Source organism: Lissotriton helveticus, chromosome 5_1, assembly GCF_964261635.1.
Source record: "Lissotriton helveticus chromosome 5_1, aLisHel1.1, whole genome shotgun sequence".
Taxonomy (NCBI): domain Eukaryota; kingdom Metazoa; phylum Chordata; class Amphibia; order Caudata; family Salamandridae; genus Lissotriton; species Lissotriton helveticus.
The window spans coordinates 1,836,613,259-1,836,632,000 of NC_136065.1; the positions used below are offsets into that span (position 1 = coordinate 1,836,613,259).

Here is an 18,742-nt window from a genome sequence, read left to right on the forward strand (position 1 = left end):
TTATAGATGGCAACCTCTGTCTTGAAAATACTCCTAACTTACAACGTTTTAATTTGGGTGCACAGCCAATTTTAATGAAAAAACTCAGTACAAAGTCGCCTGGGAACTTTAATGGTACAGGTAAATCCAAGAGAAAGATTATGTTTAGTTTGAGATGTTTGAAACACGCACAGAGAAATTACTTCCTTAGAGAGTAGCAGGGACTAGCAATTTCCGTGGCGATAAAAAAAAAAAAAGATTTTTTTGTTCATTCAGTATTAAAACTGACCATAAGGAGTTGAAATAGATCTTTTTTAATGGGGTGTTAATACCATGTTTAGCTGAATTTGTACGTGGGTAGTTGCAGAGCATGTGTATCTACAGCAACATATGCCAGCAACACTTATTTCACAGCACTTTTGCATCAACTGATCCTTATTAGAGATCCACTCTTCTTTGAATCAAAAATAAAACCACAGAGAAGTGTCATGATGTCACAGTACAACTAGGGACCAAACTATCACTTCATAGAGTGGAATACATTTTTTTTAAAGATGCTTAGAGGGTGGTGTGAGACCCAGTGCTCACACACTGATCACTCTTAGAAATTCCAAAGTGGTGCTCTCTTGAAAACTTTTCACATGCATCCGAATTGGGAGAGCTACATATCCACTGCTGCTTATGAAAGGCTGACCTTTGACACCCTCACAACAGTGCCACAATCTTAAGAATGGCAGAAATTAGCATAAAGCAGAAAATAAGACACTGGTTTAAAAACATAAAAGTTGGGTTTTATTAACATATCAAGAACTTGAGAAGCATTATATACATACAGCAAGAGCATCCTCTGATATGCACCGTCAGTCCCGTTCAGTTAAGCAGCCCCACCTCTCACTTCGCATCAACCTTGCTAATACCCCAAATCAAGCATCACACTCATTCACAACGCACATAAAGCTCATTCCAACCCAATGCCTAGCATTAACCCAATCCCATCCAGTGATTCAGAACAACCCGCCCCCTCACCTATACATCACACTGACATCAGTCACACCTAGTCTTTGCCACAGACCTCAGACCTGTCCAGTGTTTGCGACCCACCCGTCGTGTCCAGTGTTTCAGACCGAGTACTGTCCTGTCCAGTGTTTGTGACCAACCACAGTTTAGTTTAGTGTTTGCGACTCTGTCCAGTGTCTCAGACCAACATCTATCCCGTCTAGTTTTTCTGGTGCACATCAGCCCTTGCCAGTGGTTCAAACAATGCTCATTCAGGGCTGGTGACCAATTCACACACTAAAACTTACTTATTAACTCACAAAACCAGTCTCAGGCCTAATCAATATCAAATTTCGGACCTTCCCATGCATTAGTCATTCCAATCTCATCCTGTGCTCTGATAGAGGGCAGGATGGGCCTGGGATTTCTGAAGCCATTTAATGATTACATGAGTTTTGCTTACTCTATATGCACCACATATTAGGCCAAATGAGTCCTTGTTAGGTTTACCACACTAATCTCAGTCCTGCCCAGTGAATTAGCCTGTTCCAAAGTCCAGTCAAATGTTTCAGGTTAACCTCAATTCTCATCACCTCAACAATTACTATGGTCCTTAGCACATCCCTAACCAGTGTTATCCAAGTCAAAACAAACCCTCTCAGTATACCACACAATTTGTGTTTTCAGTCCAGTGTATTATAAGGTTATTGTGTCCCAGTCCTAAATGGTGTGCATGTTTGGTCCACATTTCTAGACTAATGTCAGTCCGGCTCAGTGGATTCGATTAACTCCTTTTTTGATACAATGCATTAGACTATTTTGGCACCAAGAGTTCTGTGGTGATAATCACATCATAGTCAGACATTTTCACAATGTCCTTCTTGTGCGTATGTTCTTGACGTTTTTGAGAACACAACGCTTTCATTGTCCGTAAAAGTACCAAAGGTAGATCCATAGATCACAGTTTGACACAGGCCATGTAGGGAACTTGTCACTTTTTAAATGAGCTGTAGAGAAAGTCTTGGTTCATATGGGAGTACACACAATCTACAGCTTCTACAGAAGTCACCATTGAAGGTCCCTTTGGAGGTGTTTTTGGAATCCCAAACACAGAGGCCAGTCCAAAAACAAAGGTGCAGGGTGTTCAAGAGAGGCAAGAGTGAGGTCAAGTCCCAAGGCTGATTCTGAAAGACTTGAAGAGCTTCCGCCAGGATTTCAGGTGCAAATAACATCCCTCAGTCTTCTGCATTTGGTGATCAGTGCTGAGAATAGTCCCACAGGAGTCTGACGTGGTTCAGAGCGCCCAAAAGGCATCAAGTTCAAGGGGCTAACTCTGGGCCATCAATAATAGCTCTCTGTCTCTTGCCAGTTTGTTACCCAGTACTTCTGGGGCTTGTGAGGAATAAAGTCTTCCTTAAGTTTGTATCGCTCCTCTTGCCGGATCCGCACCGCGTTGTACTTTGGCATGATGCTGTAGTAACTCGCTCGCTTGAAGAACCCACACTGTGGAGAAGAGGGAGTGTTGGGAATAAAAAACAAACATTAGTTTATGAAACAAAAAATTGAGGAAATGGGAAGAAAAGGGAGGTGATGAAATGTGTAGACTACAGATAACAAGCAATAGTGAAATCATAGGGTGAACATGAAGGTATCTAAAAACCAATAGGGACTGCAGAGAGATAAATAGGGATAGAGGACAGGGTCATGTGGGGAATCTGATCTTGATCTATGTTCTCTGGTAACCTTATAAATCAGATATACAAACATAGATTTCTTATATGTCACCACAATTAAGAGATACAATATTAAACAATATAAAAGATAGTTGTTATGTAGCTTTTATATTGCATTTAACCATAAAAGTCTATGCTACCCATAGATTGACGGCTATTCTGTTAACCTCATGAACTAATAGGCAATAATTCTCGGGAGTGACAATATTCCCATGCCTTATGGGTTTCAAAACCATTAAATTTTTAGTAATAACAATAGTCAAACATGCAATATATAAATAAAAAAAGGAGTGAAAATGGGTGAGACTAATAGAGCGAAAAAGAGCAAGAGAGAGAAAGAGTGACGAAGGAAGAGAAAGCGAGAGAGGAAGATTGATGGTGGTTTTACAGTGAGAAACAAATGCTGCGAGAAGGACAACGGTGGAAAGCAAGAGGAAGCAAAGTAGTCAGGGGGAGTTATTAATTCGATGTCGAGAGGGGAGAAGTTAATAGGCCTCATCAAAGCGCACAGGATCGCAGACATATATTTAGTTTCAGAGTGAACCCTGAGAGAATCCAGAGAGGCAAAAGAGCAGCAGCTTCTCCCAAGAGAGTGCAAGAGACTGGTAAAGAAGGAATAGTGAGACAGTCCCAAAACACCACTTTTATTACCCAGAGGAGGGGGCAGTCAGATGATGCCCCCAGTTACTAGTCCTCCATTAGCCCTTTGGTTTCAGACGGCCGGATCACCTCAGCCTTTTGGCCCTTGGCCTCATACATGGCTCGTGTGTTCGCTCTCCGGAAGAATCCACACTATAAGGAAGCAGGCGACAGCGGTCAGGATGAGGAATCCATGGAGAAGGGGAATGAAGAGTGTTCTTCAGGACAGGGTGGAGGCACACATTCTAACAGAGGAACTGATAGAGGGCATGATGGGCAGTCGATAGGGGATCAATAGTATCCTTGACAAAATGTTGAAGGCTCACATTGTAGGAGTGTAAGTGGCTCCAGTAAAGAGACTCAAACAATGTTGAAAAAAGAGAAAGACATTTTAAGAAATCAGGCTAGGGAGTCGATGGGGCCAGTAAAAGGTGCACAAGTCTCCACAGCGACAGGGTGGAGGCACTCATTCTGAGTAAGCGGTTTGGAGTGGGAGTCAAATGAGGGAGGGCAGAGACAGTCTAAGTTGGTAAGAGCCTGATGTACAAAGTGATTTAGTGGTGGCAAATACCAAGTTACAAGTGTGTGGCTACTACATCATGTTTTCTGATTTACCCCATTTTGTGATTCAGAAAACTTTAGAAACCAATACTGAATCGGGATTTGGAAAGGGCACATTAAGAGCTTTCCTTCCAAATCACAAATCAGTATGGTATGTATAAAAGGTTTACTACTGAAATTCCAGTTTCAAACCATTGATCTGTTGTCAAATACCAAGTTTGAGTGGTAATGATTCGCAAAGGGAAGCGGTGTGGCAGCATAAAGGGGAGTAGCAGTAATATAGGAGACCACTGCCTGCTCTCAGTGCTCACTGTTCTCATTGACGTTTTCAAAAACAAGATTTATTTTTCTTTTTAAAGGAGTGTGGGAATGTTTCAGAGACTCTACTGCTTTAAAAAACAACCATTTGCAATGCAATAGGTCTCGCATTACTGTAAGTTGGAGCCATTGGCGTTGCTAATAATAATGAAACGCCAATCGCTCAATCATTCAGTAATGCGAGAGCTATTGCACTACAAGTCAATCACGGCACTCTCACTTTAGCTTTAAACATCTTAAGCTAAAGCGCAGGTGCTGCGATTGCTACAAAAGTGAAAAAGTTGAATTTGTTTTTTTTCTATTTCTTTACTTTTGTAGCAATTGCAGCACCCACGTTTTAGCTCAAGATGTTTAAAGCTAAAACACGGATGCCGTGATTGTAATAAAAGTGAGCAAATTGAAAACAATTGGTGGCTGCACTCTTTTTTTTCCTATTTATTTACTTCTGTTACAATGGCAGCACCAGCGCTTTAGCTTTAAACATCATAAGCTAAAGCGTGGGTGCTGCGATTGCTTTAAAAGTAAAGAAATAGAAAACAAATTCACATTTGTTTTTCTATGTCTTCCCCTAAGCTTTAGCTTAAGATGATTAAAGCTAAAGTGCGGGTGCCACCATTGTAACAAAAGTAAATAAACTGAAAAAAGGCATGTTATAGCAACTAAAAAAGAAAGGCAAGGCAGCCCTTATTTCAGAGGCGGCGTGTCACGCTGGGTAAATAAAACAAAAAAGCATTGTGGAAAATGTGTCCTGCCTGCAACAGCAGACAGAAGAAAGCTATTTAAGAAAATAGTGCTTGGAGTCTCTAATTTAAACGTACTGAGTAACAACATATGTAACACGGGGTGTCCTTATGGGAGAGAAAAGGCAGTACTAAAGAGGGAATACTAAGCCTATTGACCAATGTAAAGCCACCATTTACAAAGGACAGTAACAGGAGCCAATTAAAAAGATGGGCAGAAAGTGGGGAGAGCTTCATGCCTATATCCTGAATGCAGCATGTCTGGAAAAGTCAGCGGCAGTGCTACCTAGGCGAGACCTAAAATGTTTTCAATTTTGGAAAACGATTACAGGGCTTGTGGTCTGCTGCTCCTTGCATGCCACCAGCCCTGTAAATCACAAATTGCAGCCAGTTTTATGGATACTATTTAGGAAGGTGGTTCTGTGACCCCCTGAGAGTTGATATTTTGTGGACTGACATATTTGTACATAGTTTGGTTCATACAACCAGACTACATTCGCAAAAGTCAGTGCAACCATGTTTTGTGAATAATAATTTTTGTACATCAGGCCCTAAGTAGTAACAATACGAAGAGTAGTAGGGTGGAGCTGGGAGATCTTAAAGGGAGCTGGTGATGGCAATCAGTAGCGAGGTGAGAAGTGAATGTGGGAGCTATCACAAAATGTACTTGGCATCAGTCAAAATAGGAGGTGAGATAGGAAATTGAGAAATAATCTAAGGAGAATATCCCATTTAAATTGGAAATGGGCAGTGTGGACACATTGTAAGAAAGGGAGTGACTGCACTCATGATGGCAGTCAAGTAGAGAACAGTAGGGTACATTAGAATATATTGGTTATATTATACTGTTTATATTATAAGGATTGGCAACAGTCAAAACTGATAGTATATGGATCTGAAAAGACAAATATGAACGCAAGGTCTTATTGCAAGTCTGCATGTATGATGACCGCCTCCAATGAACGCTCATTCAAGAGCATCAAACACTGCACCAGGCAGGGAAGTATTTAAACACAACTTTGTTTATTTCTTAACATGCTCACACCACACCATACATGGAGAAAAGGTAAGGAAAATGCTACTTACCAGTAGTCATCTGTACTTGGCATGTAGAGCTGTAGATTTGTATACTCATGCATAGATCACTATCTGGTGTTGGGCTCGGATGTTTGCACTTTGTTTTTGTCTTGGAAGAAGTCTTTGTAGTCATGAGGTAGGTGACTCCTCCTTAGGAAGATAGTGCGCATGGGCCTCAACTCCACCTCCAGATTGTTTTGCCATGGAGGGTTATGATGAAGTTAGTGAGAAATAGAAAAGGATGTCCATGTGTAATGTATCTAAGTTAGATAGTACTGGAACAGATAGAGGTATCCGGGGAAGCGGGTGGGCGTATACGAATCTACAGCTCTACATGCCAAGAACAGATGCATACTGGTAAGTAGCATTTTCCGTTCCAGGCATATGAGCTGTAGATAGTATACTTATGCATAGACTATAAAGCAGTTACCTCCTTAGAGATGGCTACCTGTATCTGTTGCAGTGGTTTGAAAAGTGTTCTTAATACAGCCTGGCCCACACTAGCTTGTTGTTCTTACCTGCAAGTCTACACAATAGTGTTTTGTGAGGGTGTGTGGTGTAGACCAAGTTGCTGCTTTGCAGATATCATCTAGGGAAATGTTCCCTTAGAATGCCATAGATGCACCTAGTTTACGTGTGGAGTGAGCCCTAGGGGGAATGGTTAACGTGCATTTGGCTTTAGCATAGCATATTTGGATGCATTTAACAATCCACCTTGCAATCCCTGTTTTTGAGATAGGATTGCCTTTATGAGGTGGGGAGAAAGCCACAAAAAGTTGTTTAGTCTTTCTAAAGGATTTTGTTCTTTCACTGTAGCAAAGTATTGCTCTTTTTACATCTAGTAAGAGCTTGTTCTGCTACGGAGTCTGGTAGAGGGAAAAACACTGGGAGCTCTACAGACTGGTTACGGTGGAAGGCAGACACGACTTTAGGTAGAAATTTTGGGTTAGTCCCAAGAACCACTTTGTTATGATGGATTTGTAGAAATGGTTCTTGTATGGTTAGTGCCTGGAGTTAACTGACTCTTCTGAGAGAGGTGATCACAACCAGAAAAGCTACTTTCCAGGTGAGAAATTGTAATTCGCATTTACGCATAGGTTCAAACGGGGGACCCATGAGTCTGGTAAGGATCACATTTAATTTCCATACTGGAGAGGGTTGAACTCTAGGTGGAATCATTCTTTTAAGTACTTCCATAAATGCTTTGATAGCTGGTACCCTAAACAAAGACAAGTGTTGTCTGTTTTGGAGATAGGCTGTTATTGCAGCGAGATGAAGTCTAATCGATGTATACTCTAGGCTACATTGTTGTAGATGCAAAAGGTAGCAGATGATGTTTTAAATAGAAGCATCTAGTGGGTTGATTTGGTTATTTGTACAGTAAATTACAAATCTTTTCCACTTTGTGGCATAGCCAGCCCTAGTGGTAGGACGTCTAGCTTCTTTAAGGATGGTCATGCAGTCTGGCGGGAGATTGAGATAACCAAACTCTAAGATTTCAGTTGCCAGATCGCAAGGTTTAATTGAGTGGGATCTGGATGCCTTATCTCTCCATGGTTCTGAGTGAGAAGCTTGAGTGAGAGGTGTAGCTTTTGATGAGGAACTACTGATAGCTCCAAGAGTATTGTGAGCCATGGCTGTTTGGCCGATGTTGGAGCAAATAGGATAATTGTGAGGGAATGCTGTTTGAGCATCCGAACCACTAGCGGAATGAGTGGGAGTGGCGAAAAAGCATAAGGAAATTTGCCTGACCAGTTCATCCATAGCGCATTGCCTTTGGACAATGGGTGTGGATACCTGGATGCGAAGCTTGGGCATTTTGAGTTTTTGTGTGTGGCAAACAGGTCTATTTCTGGGTGGCCCCACATTTGAAAGAATGGAAGCAGAACTTGAGGATGAAGTTCCCATTTGTGGATCTGCAATCTGATTGTGTACTCCTGGGAGGTGTTCAGCAAGGAGTTATATGTTTTGCGGAAAGGCCCATCCCCATATGCTTTGAGCTAGGTGTGAAATCTGCAGAGTGTGTCCCCCCTGTATTTGTATGCAATACATTGCTGTCACGTTCTCGGTAAAGACCAGTACAGCTTTGCATAGGAGGTGGAGTTGAAAGGATTATAACGCTAGGAAGATCGCAAACAATTCCAGTTAATTAATGTGGAATTGTTTTTGCTGAGGGATCCATATGCCTGGAATGGTATGATTTTGAAGATGAGCTCCCCAACCGGTGAGCAATGTGTCTGCTATTGGCACTATCTCTGGAACCGTTTGGAAAGGTTTTGTGTGCTCCACCACTGTAGAGAGCGATGGGTAGGGCTGTCCACCAACACCAGGTCTGTTAGCTGACCTTGAGCCTGGTTCCACTGACGTGCTAAACACTCCAGTAAGGGGACGCATTGGAAGTCTTGCATAAGGGACGATGAGAATGCAGGAGGCCATCATCCCGGTTAGCTGCATGAACACTCGAGTTGGTAGTGAGTTTTGACGCTGAAATTTTTGCTATTAGAGCTTTAATGGTGTTTATCCTGACTGGATTGGGGTATGCTAGAGCTTTTGAAGTGTCTATTGTAGCCCCTAGATATTGTTGTATGTTGGACGGTTGGAGGTGGGATTTGGAGAGGTTTAGAGTGAATCCCAAGTCGTGAAGCAGTTGTATTATTTTGTGTGTGAGTTGCACACAGCTGCTGTGTGACTTGGCTTTTATGAACCAGTTGTCCGGAAAAGGGAAGACATGAATGTGCTGTCTTCGTAAGCAGGCTGCAGCTACCGCGAGACACTTGGTGAAGACTCTGGGTGCTATAGTTACCCCGAATGGGAGGACTTTGAAATGGTAGTGTTGACCGTCTACATCGAACGTGAGATATTTCCTGTGAGCGGGGGGAATGGGAATATGAAAGTAGGCGTCCTTTAAATCCAGAGTGGAGAGAAAGTCGCCCTGTTGAAGCAGTGGGAGCACCTGTTGGAGAGTGACCATGTGGAAGTGATCCGATTGAATGTAGAGGTTTAGCGGTTTGATGTCCAATTCGGGCCTGAGAGCGCCGTCCTTTTTTGGAATTAGGAAATAGAGGGAATAAACCCCCTGTGCCTTGGTGAGGCAAGGGGACTGGTTCTATTGCATGCTTTTGTAACATAGAGAGAACCTCTTGTTTGAGAAGTGTCAGATGTTCTGAGGACATTGGACAATGTCTGGGAGGCAAGTTTGGGGGAGTAGAGGTGAGTTCTAGGCAATACCCATACTGGATAATTTTTCTTACCCACTTGTCTATTGTGATTGAATTCCAGACAGGTAGGAACTGTGAGAGACGTCCCCCAACAGGAGTGCGATGATAGGAGGAAGTGCAGGGATGTCAATGTTTGGTGGTAGGGGAGTTGCGGTTATTGTTGCCGCAACCTCTTCCTCTACCATGGTTGCCTCTGTAGCCTCCGCGAAAGTATCCTTTGGACGACTTTGGAGTGGGGCTTTTATAAGAAGAAGAGGGATGTTCTGAGCCAATGGTTTTGGAGCGAGCCCTATAGAAGGAGCAGCGAAAAGAACCTCTAGGGGAAGGCAATTGTAAGGTCTCCATGGACTTAGTGTCCATATCTTTTTTCATCTTTTCTAATGATATGTCAACTGAGGGTCCGAAAAGATGGTCTTGATCAAAGGGATGATTAAGAATAGCAGATTGCACCGCATGCTTGAATCCGGAGATTCAGAGCCAAGCGTGCCTGCGCAACGCAATGCTGGTGTTAATGGCACGAGATGTGGCATCAGCGGCGTCGAGCGCACATTTAATTGAGGTGTTTGTGATCAATTTCCCCTCATGCATAAGGTCATTGGCTTTCGGTTTGTACTGGTCAGGAAGGTGTTGCATGAGCTGTTCAAGCTCGTCATAATGATCCCTGTCGTACCTGGCCAATAAAGTTTGGGCATTGGCAATCTGTCAATGATTTGCAGCCTGTGACGCAATACGTTTACCAGATGTGTCTATTAACTTGGACTCATCAGGAGGAGGGGTGTTGCCTGTACTCTGAGTTTGCCCTCTTGTGTGCATTAAATACCACAAGAGAATCCAAAGGGACCTGACCTTTAAAGTAAACTGGGCCGTTGGGAGCTGCCTTATACTTTTTGTCTATCCTGGTATTGAAAATCCTGGTTCTGATAGGGTCCTTAAAAACTTCTGGGGCATGTTTAAGCATGCCTTTTAACATTGGCAGATTGTGCGTGGATTTTTACGAGGGTGTAAAGGTTTCAAGCAAGAACTCTTCCTCCAAAGGATTTGAATGTAATTGTACCCCATGATATTTGGAAGCCCTATTGATTAGTTGCGCAAACCCAATATTGTCATCTGGCGGTGATGCCCTAGATGGATAAAGATCTGGGTCATTATGTGGGTCGGGATCTGTATTGTAATCATCCTAAGGGTCTACGTTGTGTGGGATGGTATGTGCATCATCATCATCCCCATCTGGATCTATATTCCCGCCACCATCAGTATGATCATCTTCATCATCTAGTGTTTGAGATCAAAAAGTATGTTGTGTGGAGAATGGTGGAGAAATCAAGAGATTTGGATTAGCTGGAGGAGGAGAAGGGGGTAGAGAGGTGTTAGTACTGATCTCATTCTGTTTTAAGGGGATTTCAGATTCTTCTGAAGTTTCCAGTTTCCTCTTTTTTGGAGGCTTGGCGACGACTTTGCCAATCTGTGGATCGAAAAAAGAGTTTTTTGTTTTGGATCTGAAAACACAGACTTTGTGGGTAAAATGTATTATTTTGGTGCCGAAGATTTTGGGTCCGAATGTTCTTTGGACCGGGTGTCTGAGATTTTCTGTGGGGTCTTGGACTCCTTAGGTTTTGTTATAGGAGTTTGTGGCTCCGAAGTTGTTTTTGGCTCCGAAGACTTTTTCGGCTCCCAATGTTGGTCTTTGGTATGTTTCGATGCGAGGGCTTCGGCGTCGAGGCGGTCTTCGGTGCTGACGAAGAAGTTGCGTGGCACATCTTTGGTCTTGTGCTTCGGTGCAGAGGGTGACTTTTCGGCACCGGAATGTGAATGGCCCGAGCCCGAGCTGGAAGGCTTATCTTTCGGTTTCATAGCCGGGCCTCAGGGCAGGGCATCTGAGTCATGTTGCCAATGTCGACCCAAGCCAGAGGGCGCTACCGGAGCCTTAGGTTTGGGTTTTGGGACTCACAGACCGCTGAGCCTGGGGGATTGTCTCCTCTTCGACATCGGAGTCGTCGGCCTCAGTGTTGGGAGACCTCTTCTTTATCACCTTGTTGTTCCGACAGGACATTGGGTTCTGCTCCGAAGATGTCTGGAATCGAGGTGCTTCTGCGGGACATTTCATGACGTCGAGTCAGACGGTCACGGATGGTTTTCTTCTACCTGGACGAAGCACAGGCCTCGCAGTTTTTGTCTTTGTGCTCCGGGGAGAGGTAGAAATTACAAACTTCATGCAAGTCCGTGTGTGGGAACTTAGAACCTCACCAGGGGCATTTTAGGAAAGGAGTCCTTTCCATTGACTAAAGGCGTGATCGGTGCGGATAAGCCCAACGGCCCTCGTCGAAGATCGAGGTTGACGAGTTTGTTTTCAAAGATGGGCGTCGAAAGGGAAACCTGATCGAGACACTACCGTAGTGTGGAGAGGGATTGTGCGTTGAAGGGGGGTTTGAAACCGACCCGAAGCACAGCAAATCACATCCGAACCCGATGGTGGAAAAAACAATCTGGAGATGAGTCAATGCCCATGTGGACTATAGTCCTAAGGAGGAGTCACCTACCTCGTGACTACAAAGACTTCTTCCAAGACAAAAACAACATGCAAACATTCGAGCCCAACACCTGATTGCGATCTATGCATAAGTATACGATCAGCAGCTCATATGCCTCAAACCTAAATTACATATTTATAAAAAATAGTATAATATGATAATGTCTCTGCTGTTTTTTCAAGGTTGCTTGGTAATTCGGGTGGTAAATTAATATGAGTGCTAAAGTTTTGAGAATTAAATCTGGATGGTGCTGTGAAAGATCAGACTCTCCCACTGCTCAGAAGACGAACCAAGACCCCCAAGCGTGCATAAACATTAAGGCCATGGCCTCTTGTAATGTACACTGAACCTCATGGTGGGATTCACATAGGTACAGGAACAAATAATAATATATTCTCACTTCACTTTACTACATGACCTGTGGATAATGGCAGGTCATTGACTAGCAAAGGCAGCACTGGGAAGTGGGCTATCATCTAGATACACACTCATTTGTGTAGCTACGTGAAAACACTATTAATGGGGCTCTGTGCAATCATAAGCTGTAGTCTGTGGAACAGCCATCCAGTTCCGGAATATATATATCTATATATCTATATATGTGAACAAGGCGGTTCTGCCGCCAAAACGCGTCAAGCTAATCGTATGAAATAAATACAACTTTTCTTTGATCTTGATCCCACGGTGTCAGCGCCTGATTTCGTACGCAAGGATTGGAAATTATATCTATATATCTATATACCTTGCCAAACAAAATTTCAAGCAGCATTCTCCCAGGGGGTAAGTTACAAAAACAGTGTGTTTCTTTAGCAAGCCATTGATCAAGACCTGCCGGTCGAAACGCGTTGGTGGAGGAAGGAATAATGGCTTGCTAAAGAAATAAAAATAATTCTAACTTACCCCCTGGGAGAGTGCTGCGTGAAATTTTGTTTGGTGTGAAATGGAAACTCGAGGCTAGTCCTGCCTTGCCACACGCACCAGCTGTGCAAAGCGTGCCCTTCGAGCGGGACAAAATTGGTGGTATATATATATATATATATATATATATATATATATATATATATATATATATATATATATATATATATATATATATATATATATATATATATATATATATATATATATATATATGTCATTCCAAATGCCCAAAAGCTTTGCAGGACGCACTCAGCAGCCAGCCTTCCTTTCGGCGTACCTGTGACAGCTGGTCCCACACCCGGATTGTTTTTCATATGCCTTACGCGTTTCGAGACTTCATGTCTCTCATCAGAGGCAGCTTCCACAATTGAGTTTGTAAGATGTTCCTTTTAATTGTTCACATTCATGCGTCACAAAAATGTTCACGCCCACTCAGGTTGCGTATATCATGAAATTTGCATGCTGGTAATTGTAGTCCAGAGGAACACCGCATTATTTTACCTTTAGTAGGTTCCTACTCACATTGTGTTGATAAAAGCTTGTGTTTCCTTAGTAGGATTCGGAGTGTTTTGGCCAGTAAATTTATGTCAGACTCGCTGCGCTGGTCAGGTTTGAACATGGTTTCAACTGCAGCCTCTTAAGGTCTCAAGATGGTGCGTCTTGCCACGACGAGGGCCGCCGTGTAATTTATGTCATTCCAAATGCCCAAAAGCTTTGCAGGACGCACTCAGCAGCCAGCCTTCCTTTCGGCGTACCTGTGACAGCTGGTCCCACACCCGGATTGTTTTTCATATGCCTTACGCGTTTCGAGACTTCATGTCTCTCATCAGAGGCAGCTTCCACAATTGAGTTTGTAAGATGTTCCTTTTAATTGTTCACATTCATGCGTCACAAAAATGTTCACGCCCACTCAGGTTGCGTATATCATGAAATTTGCATGCTGGTAATTGTAGTCCAGAGGAACACCGCATTATTTTACCTTTAGTAGGTTCCTACTCACATTGTGTTGATAAAAGCTTGTGTTTCCTTAGTAGGATTCGGAGTGTTTTGGCCAGTAAATTTATGTCAGACTCGCTGCGCTGGTCAGGTTTGAACATGGTTTCAACTGCAGCCTCTTAAGGTCTCAAGATGGTGCGTCTTGCCACGACGAGGGCCGCCGTGTAATTTATGTCATTCCAAATGCCCAAAAGCTTTGCAGGACGCACTCAGCAGCCAGCCTTCCTTTCGGCGTACCTGTGACAGCTGGTCCCACACCCGGATTGTTTTTCATATGCCTTACGCGTTTCGAGACTTCATGTCTCTCATCAGAGGCAGCTTCCACAATTGAGTTTGTAAGATGTTCCTTTTAATTGTTCACATTCATGCGTCACAAAAATGTTCACGCCCACTCAGGTTGCGTATATCATGAAATTTGCATGCTGGTAATTGTAGTCCAGAGGAACACCGCATTATTTTACCTTTAGTAGGTTCCTACTCACATTGTGTTGATAAAAGCTTGTGTTTCCTTAGTAGGATTCGGAGTGTTTTGGCCAGTAAATTTATGTCAGACTCGCTGCGCTGGTCAGGTTTGAACATGGTTTCAACTGCAGCCTCTTAAGGTCTCAAGATGGTGCGTCTTGCCATGACGAGGGCCGCCGTGTAATTTATGTCATTCCAAATGCCCAAAAGCTTTGCAGGACGCACTCAGCAGCCAGCCTTCCTTTCGGCGTACCTGTGACAGCTGGTCCCACACCCGGATTGTTTTTCATATGCCTTACGCGTTTCGAGACTTCATGTCTCTCATCAGAGGCAGCTTCCACAATTGAGTTTGTAAGATGTTCCTTTTAATTGTTCACATTCATGCGTCACAAAAATGTTCACGCCCACTCAGGTTGCGTATATCATGAAATTTGCATGCTGGTAATTGTAGTCCAGAGGAACACCGCATTATTTTACCTTTAGTAGGTTCCTACTCACATTGTGTTGATAAAAGCTTGTGTTTCCTTAGTAGGATTCGGAGTGTTTTGGCCAGTAAATTTATGTCAGACTCGCTGCGCTGGTCAGGTTTGAACATGGTTTCAACTGCAGCCTCTTAAGGTCTCAAGATGGTGCGTCTTGCCATGACGAGGGCCGCCGTGTAATTTATGTCATTCCAAATGCCCAAAAGCTTTGCAGGACGCACTCAGCAGCCAGCCTTCCTTTCGGCGTACCTGTGACAGCTGGTCCCACACCCGGATTGTTTTTCATATGCCTTACGCGTTTCGAGACTTCATGTCTCTCATCAGAGGCAGCTTCCACAATTGAGTTTGTAAGATGTTCCTTTTAATTGTTCACATTCATGCGTCACAAAAATGTTCACGCCCACTCAGGTTGCGTATATCATGAAATTTGCATGCTGGTAATTGTAGTCCAGAGGAACACCGCATTATTTTACCTTTAGTAGGTTCCTACTCACATTGTGTTGATAAAAGCTTGTGTTTCCTTAGTAGGATTCGGAGTGTTTTGGCCAGTAAATTTATGTCAGACTCGCTGCGCTGGTCAGGTTTGAACATGGTTTCAACTGCAGCCTCTTAAGGTCTCAAGATGGTGCGTCTTGCCACGACGAGGGCCGCCGTGTAATTTATGTCATTCCAAATGCCCAAAAGCTTACAGACTCTGGACTACAATTACCAGCATGCAAATTTCATGATATACGCAACCTGAGTGGGCGTGAACATTTTTGTGACGCATGAATGAAACTCAATTGTGGAAGCTGCCTCTGATGAGAGACACGAAGTCTCGAAACGCGTAAGGCATATGAAAAACAATCCGGGTGTGGGACCAGCTGTCACAGGTACGCCGAAAGGAAGGCTGGCTGCTGAGTGCGTCCTGCAAAGCTTTTGGGCATTTGGAATGACATAAATTACACGGCGGCCCTCGTCGTGGCAAGACGCACCATCTTGAGACCTTAAGAGGCTGCAGTTGAAACCATGTTCAAACCTGACCAGCGCAGCGAGTCTGACATAAATTTACTGGCCAAAACACTCCGAATCCTACTAAGGAAACACAAGCTTTTATCAACACAATGTGAGTAGGAACCTACTAAAGGTAAAATAATGCGGTGTTCCTCTGGACTACAATTACCAGCATGCAAATTTCATGATATACGCAACCTGAGTGGGCGTGAACATTTTTGTGACGCATGAATGTGAACAATTAAAAGGAACATCTTACAAACTCAATTGTGGAAGCTGCCTCTGATGAGAGACACGAAGTCTCGAAACGCGTAAGGCATATGAAAAACAATCCGGGTGTGGGACCAGCTGTCACAGGTACGCCGAAAGGAAGGCTGGCTGCTGAGTGCGTCCTGCAAAGCTTTTGGGCATTTGGAATGACATAAATTACACGGCGGCCCTCGTCGTGGCAAGACGCACCATCTTGAGACCTTAAGAGGCTGCAGTTGAAACCATGTTCAAACCTGACCAGCGCAGCGAGTCTGACATAAATTTACTGGCCAAAACACTCCGAATCCTACTAAGGAAACACAAGCTTTTATCAACACAATGTGAGTAGGAACCTACTAAAGGTAAAATAATGCGGTGTTCCTCTGGACTACAATTACCAGCATGCAAATTTCATGATATACGCAACCTGAGTGGGCGTGAACATTTTTGTGACGCATGAATGTGAACAATTAAAAGGAACATCTTACAAACTCAATTGTGGAAGCTGCCTCTGATGAGAGACACGAAGTCTCGAAACGCGTAAGGCATATGAAAAACAATCCGGGTGTGGGACCAGCTGTCACAGGTACGCCGAAAGGAAGGCTGGCTGCTGAGTGCGTCCTGCAAAGCTTTTGGGCATTTGGAATGACATAAATTACACGGCGGCCCTCGTCGTGGCAAGACGCACCATCTTGAGACCTTAAGAGGCTGCAGTTGAAACCATGTTCAAACCTGACCAGCGCAGCGAGTCTGACATAAATTTACTGGCCAAAACACTCCGAATCCTACTAAGGAAACACAAGCTTTTATCAACACAATGTGAGTAGGAACCTACTAAAGGTAAAATAATGCGGTGTTCCTCTGGACTACAATTACCAGCATGCAAATTTCATGATATACGCAACCTGAGTGGGCGTGAACATTTTTGTGACGCATGAATGTGAACAATTAAAAGGAACATCTTACAAACTCAATTGTGGAAGCTGCCTCTGATGAGAGACACGAAGTCTCGAAACGCGTAAGGCATATGAAAAACAATCCGGGTGTGGGACCAGCTGTCACAGGTACGCCGAAAGGAAGGCTGGCTGCTGAGTGCGTCCTGCAAAGCTTTTGGGCATTTGGAATGACATAAATTACACGGCGGCCCTCGTCGTGGCAAGACGCACCATCTTGAGACCTTAAGAGGCTGCAGTTGAAACCATGTTCAAACCTGACCAGCGCAGCGAGTCTGACATAAATTTACTGGCCAAAACACTCCGAATCCTACTAAGGAAACACAAGCTTTTATCAACACAATGTGAGTAGGAACCTACTAAAGGTAAAATAATGCGGTGTTCCTCTGGACTACAATTACCAGCATGCAAATTTCATGATATACGCAACCTGAGTGGGCGTGAACATTTTTGTGACGCATGAATGTGAACAATTAAAAGGAACATCTTACAAACTCAATTGTGGAAGCTGCCTCTGATGAGAGACACGAAGTCTCGAAACGCGTAAGGCATATGAAAAACAATCCGGGTGTGGGACCAGCTGTCACAGGTACGCCGAAAGGAAGGCTGGCTGCTGAGTGCGTCCTGCAAAGCTTTTGGGCATTTGGAATGACATAAATTACACGGCGGCCCTCGTCGTGGCAAGACGCACCATCTTGAGACCTTAAGAGGCTGCAGTTGAAACCATGTTCAAACCTGACCAGCGCAGCGAGTCTGACATAAATTTACTGGCCAAAACACTCCGAATCCTACTAAGGAAACACAAGCTTTTATCAACACAATGTGAGTAGGAACCTACTAAAGGTAAAATAATGCGGTGTTCCTCTGGACTACAATTACCAGCATGCAAATTTCATGATATACGCAACCTGAGTGGGCGTGAACATTTTTGTGACGCATGAATGTGAACAATTAAAAGGAACATCTTACAAACTCAATTGTGGAAGCTGCCTCTGATGAGAGACACGAAGTCTCGAAACGCGTAAGGCATATGAAAAACAATCCGGGTGTGGGACCAGCTGTCACAGGTACGCCGAAAGGAAGGCTGGCTGCTGAGTGCGTCCTGCAAAGCTTTTGGGCATTTGGAATGACATAAATTACACGGCGGCCCTCGTCGTGGCAAGACGCACCATCTTGAGACCTTAAGAGGCTGCAGTTGAAACCATGTTCAAACCTGACCAGCGCAGCGAGTCTGACATAAATTTACTGGCCAAAACACTCCGAATCCTACTAAGGAAACACAAGCTTTTATCAACACAATGTGAGTAGGAACCTACTAAAGGTAAAATAATGCGGTGTTCCTCTGGACTACAATTACCAGCATGCAAATTTCATGATATACGCAACCTGAGTGGGCGTGAACATTTTTGTGACGCATGAATGTGAACAATTAAAAGGAACATCTTACAAACTCAATTGTGGAAGCTGCCTCTGATGAGAGACACGAAGTCTCGAAACGCGTAAGGCATATGAAAAACAATCCGGGTGTGGGACCAGCTGTCACAGGTACGCCGAAAGGAAGGCTGGCTGCTGAGTGCGTCCTGCAAAGCTTTTGGGCATTTGGAATGATATATATATATATATATATATATATATATATATATATATATATATATATATATATATATATATATATATATATATATATGCATAATGCAGAAGATGGGCTGGGGTTGAGTCAGGCTGTGTGGGAGCATCCCATGCACCTCCCCTATTGAGAATAAAGGAGTTGCAGAGTCTGTTGAGGTGCTGAAACATCTGGTAAAACTGGGCCATGTGTTCCCATACATGGTAATTCTGTAATTTTAGATGTGCAAACACCTGCCCCGTGGAAGTGTCTGGGGCTCTGGTCAACTTG

At 43.6% G+C, this 18,742-nt stretch overlaps 1 protein-coding gene across 1 annotated transcript in view; it reads right to left on the minus strand.

The window, feature by feature from the left end:
• Positions 1–748: 748 nt before the first annotated feature.
• The window catches only part of ITGA3 (integrin subunit alpha 3), a 342,715-nt gene continuing 324,721 nt past the window's right edge, over positions 749–18,742 (minus strand). Inside the window, exons 25-26 of the mRNA XM_078645244.1 lie at positions 3,360–3,500; positions 749–2,478 (exon numbers count right to left, since the gene is read on the minus strand). Coding sequence (XP_078501370.1) covers positions 3,396–3,500 — 105 coding nt within the window. The 3' untranslated portion in view covers positions 749–2,478; positions 3,360–3,395. The remainder of the gene's footprint in view (positions 2,479–3,359; positions 3,501–18,742) is intronic.